This window comes from Haliotis asinina, chromosome 13, assembly GCF_037392515.1.
Source record: "Haliotis asinina isolate JCU_RB_2024 chromosome 13, JCU_Hal_asi_v2, whole genome shotgun sequence".
NCBI classification, from domain to species: Eukaryota; Metazoa; Mollusca; class Gastropoda; order Lepetellida; family Haliotidae; genus Haliotis; species Haliotis asinina.
This window is the reverse complement of record NC_090292.1, coordinates 12,181,957-12,185,334: the sequence shown is the minus strand read 5'-3', so window position 1 is coordinate 12,185,334 and position 3,378 is coordinate 12,181,957. Positions and strand designations below refer to the sequence as shown.

The 3,378-nt window shown below is 42.6% G+C and overlaps 1 protein-coding gene across 1 annotated transcript; it reads right to left on the bottom strand.

The window, feature by feature from the left end:
- Positions 1-754: 754 nt before the first annotated feature.
- LOC137259342 (fibronectin type 3 and ankyrin repeat domains protein 1-like) lies at positions 755-3,051 on the bottom strand. The gene is made up of 4 exons (XM_067797022.1): positions 3,045-3,051; positions 2,138-2,203; positions 1,689-1,775; positions 755-1,389 (listed from the first exon to the last, which is right to left on the bottom strand). Exons 1-4 carry the CDS (start codon positions 3,049-3,051, stop codon positions 755-757), a joined length of 795 nt encoding a protein of 264 aa, XP_067653123.1.
- Between the last annotated feature and the right edge of the window lie 327 nt (positions 3,052-3,378).

Sequence of the window (3,378 nt, the reverse complement as noted above, 5' to 3'; positions counted from 1 at the left end):
AGGTCTCAGCAAAATCATTTGCGACTTGACAAAACACACACGTCACCCATCACTAATACAAATTAGCGATTTTTTTTTCAAATTCAGTTCAACAGTACAACATACAGTAAACATGGCGACTAATGGTGACTTCGTCATTGTCGAAAATGGCGAAATTTACGATGTAAATACTTATTTTCGGTCATTTTCATAAATTATGTTTTGCCTAAAAACTGCATGTTATGCCAAGAGGGAGATTACATTATAATTTTGTCCTAATGGCATCCAGGGAAAAATAGAACTGAGATTATTTGGATGATGAGCGGTTTCAGTTGAATTTCGTGTGTTATGTGTGTGAGTGAGTGAGTGAGTGAGTGAGTGAGTGAGTGAGTGAGTGAGTGAATAGTTTACGTCACATGTTATGTGTGTAGTCAGTGTAAAATAGGTTCATTTCCCTATGACACAGAAATCAGCAACAAATGCCCGTTCACTCTTTGCTTAGTTGACTGACACTGCTTGTGTTGTATGGCATGGAGCCAGCATTGCGCCGCTCTAGCTGGCCTCAGTGTATGATTGGGACGCCATCAGCAGTGTGACGTCACTGTCACTGTACAAATGGCGCCACGTCATCTGGGTGAACCTCGGCTCAGTCTGAGGTCACAGAGTGCAGCGACATGTAAACAAACAGTTTGTGGTTGTCTGTTTCACAATTCGTAATATTCTCAGAATTAAATTGACACAGAACCATGTCACGACGGGCGACGTTCACGTACAATCACTCATAGTCACCCCATCTGTCCACCAGTGACACATCAGCCCCTCTACCCACCAGGAACTCCACCACGTCCCTGCCTCCATTCCGTGCTGCCAACATCACCGGTGTCCTGCATTTCTCTCCTCTACTGTTGATGTCCACCACGTTCTTGGACATGATCAGCTTCACCGTCTCCAGGTCTCCACCTCTACAGGCCAAGTGAAGGACGTTGTCACCCCACTTGTCCACCAGTGGCACATCAGCCCCTCTACCCACCAGGAACTCCACCACATCCCTGTGTCCAGTCCATGCTGCCTCCAACACCGGTGTCCTGCTGTTCCGTCCTCTACTGTTGATGTCAACCAAGTCCAGGGACAGTATCAGCTTCACCGTCTCCAGGTCTCCACCTCTACAGGCCAAGTGAAGGACGTTCCTACCGTACCCGTCCACCAGTGACACATCAGCCCCTCTACCCATCAGGAACTCCACCACGTCACTGTGTCCATTCACTGCTGCCGCCATCACCGGTGTCCTGCTCCAGTCTCCTGTATAGTTGATGTCAACGTCACCCTCGGCCAGGATCCGCTTCACTGTCTCCAGGTCACCGTCCCTGCTGGCGTCGTAGAGGTCGAGGCCTGTTGCTGCTGATGGAGTCGCTGTAACACAAAGTAAACTGTGTACACCAGACATCTTTGTCACACATCTACAATGTTTACATCATGTTAATACGTGACTCGTACATTGCTACGTCACAACAGGCTGACAACAATCCAACATGACGGGAATGTCAACATGTGGTTTCTGGAATTAACGACGGCGTGTTTAATACATAACTTTCTGTTAGAGTCAGAAGTTGTAGCATTCTTTTGGGAACGACTTGAAAGTGTTGATGTTTGTTGAACATTACAAGGTGATAGTGCCAGTACAACTGTTGCTGCTGGGTTTTCCAACCTACCATGGTGATCAGAGTCTTGTGTCGTCACTGGCGTCGGTGGAACCGTCTTGCTGGGTGTCAGATCCTCACTCGCGTCAGTCGTGGAGGCTGAAACAGGGAAGATGTTGTTCAGAAGACGATACACAGCACATAAGCATTTCTGTTTTCGCCTTTCTAGATACGTTTTGCCTTTCAATATTATGTATGATTAAATTCTAAATACATATCTTATGGACAAAGTATTAATCATATATCGTTCAGTTTGATTGAGATAACTCTGAATAGCACGAAAAAAGTTACACATCCTGACATTAACTTTCTACAGTTTGAAATTCTGTGATTGACAAGGTCGATCGATACCGCGTGATATTCATCCCTCAAGTCAAAATCACCACGGCATATACATTAGTGAGGTAAATACAGGGAGAATTAAAAACTGAGCTTCCTGTCTGCTGGGTTTTCCTACCTACCCTGTTGGTCTTGTGTCGTCACTGGCAGTGGTGAAACCGTGTATTTCTGGCTCGGGTCAGTCGAGGCTGAAACAGGGAGATGACATAGTACAGAAATATTTAAAGTATTATGACTACTGGCCTCAGGTTCCACAAGTTTTTTGCCTTTCAATAGTGTGTATTGATAAAGTCAGTTATAACAGAGGTGTTGAATGTATGGTTTGCTTTCGTTGAGATTTCATTCTCTAAATATATTTTCACAGTCTGATTCAGTAAATGCAGTAACGTGTGTATTGTGCATTGACGGTGTGATGAGAGTTGAGATCGTCCTCTTTGTTGAAGTGTTGTAATTGAATAGATGCTTATTTTCATAAAACATAGAATTGGAATTTGAAATTTAAAATCATCTCTGCTAAGAGCACACAATTTCAGTTCAACTTTCCGACCACTATTTAACTAATGACATCACGTTTATCAACTTAATTATGTATAGTTCCTCAATGCATAATCTCGGCATTGTGCATATGTTGATCAAATTGTTGCCATTTGATAAATACACAGCGAAGAATAGGAATTATGAAAATGTAAATTCTGTGTAATACGTCTTGCACGACTCTGTACCCGGTATTTTAGACAAATTCTAATGTGAAGCAGTTTCAAACTTCAGTTTTCTTCAGGCAGTGTGAAGAGCAACACGTCAACTTGAGTCAGTGTTTGTGAAACACAGTTGTAATTTGTGTCAGTCAGATTCTGAATATATAACAACGGCAGAGCACACAACTACTAACTTAGGCGGAAACTCATGAAATCTTCCGTGAAAGAGGTAAATGTCATCAGATCAAAGGTTAACGGTGAGAGAGAGCACATAATTTAATCAAATATAGCAAGACTATCAGGTGAAACGCTGCCTTGTTCTGTTTCCCCAGACCTTCCATCGTCCCCCGTCGGTGACAGGCTAAACACAGGTCTGGGTGTAAACATTGTTAAGCAAACACTTGGTTCCTACAACATTCATACTGCTTTACAGCAGTCATGCAATATACATTTACACTATTTCATCTAGTTTCATAAGTCAGTTTAATCCTCTCAATGCTGCCGTCGAACCCATTCGACAGGAGTGCAGGATAATGACATCTTACAAATAAAACTTGCAATAATTATTCAACGAGTCGGATTTACGTGTCATATGAATTATGTATGGAATGTACTCATTCTCACATTTAAAATATATAATGTTCAATACGTTTATATACCTTAAAACG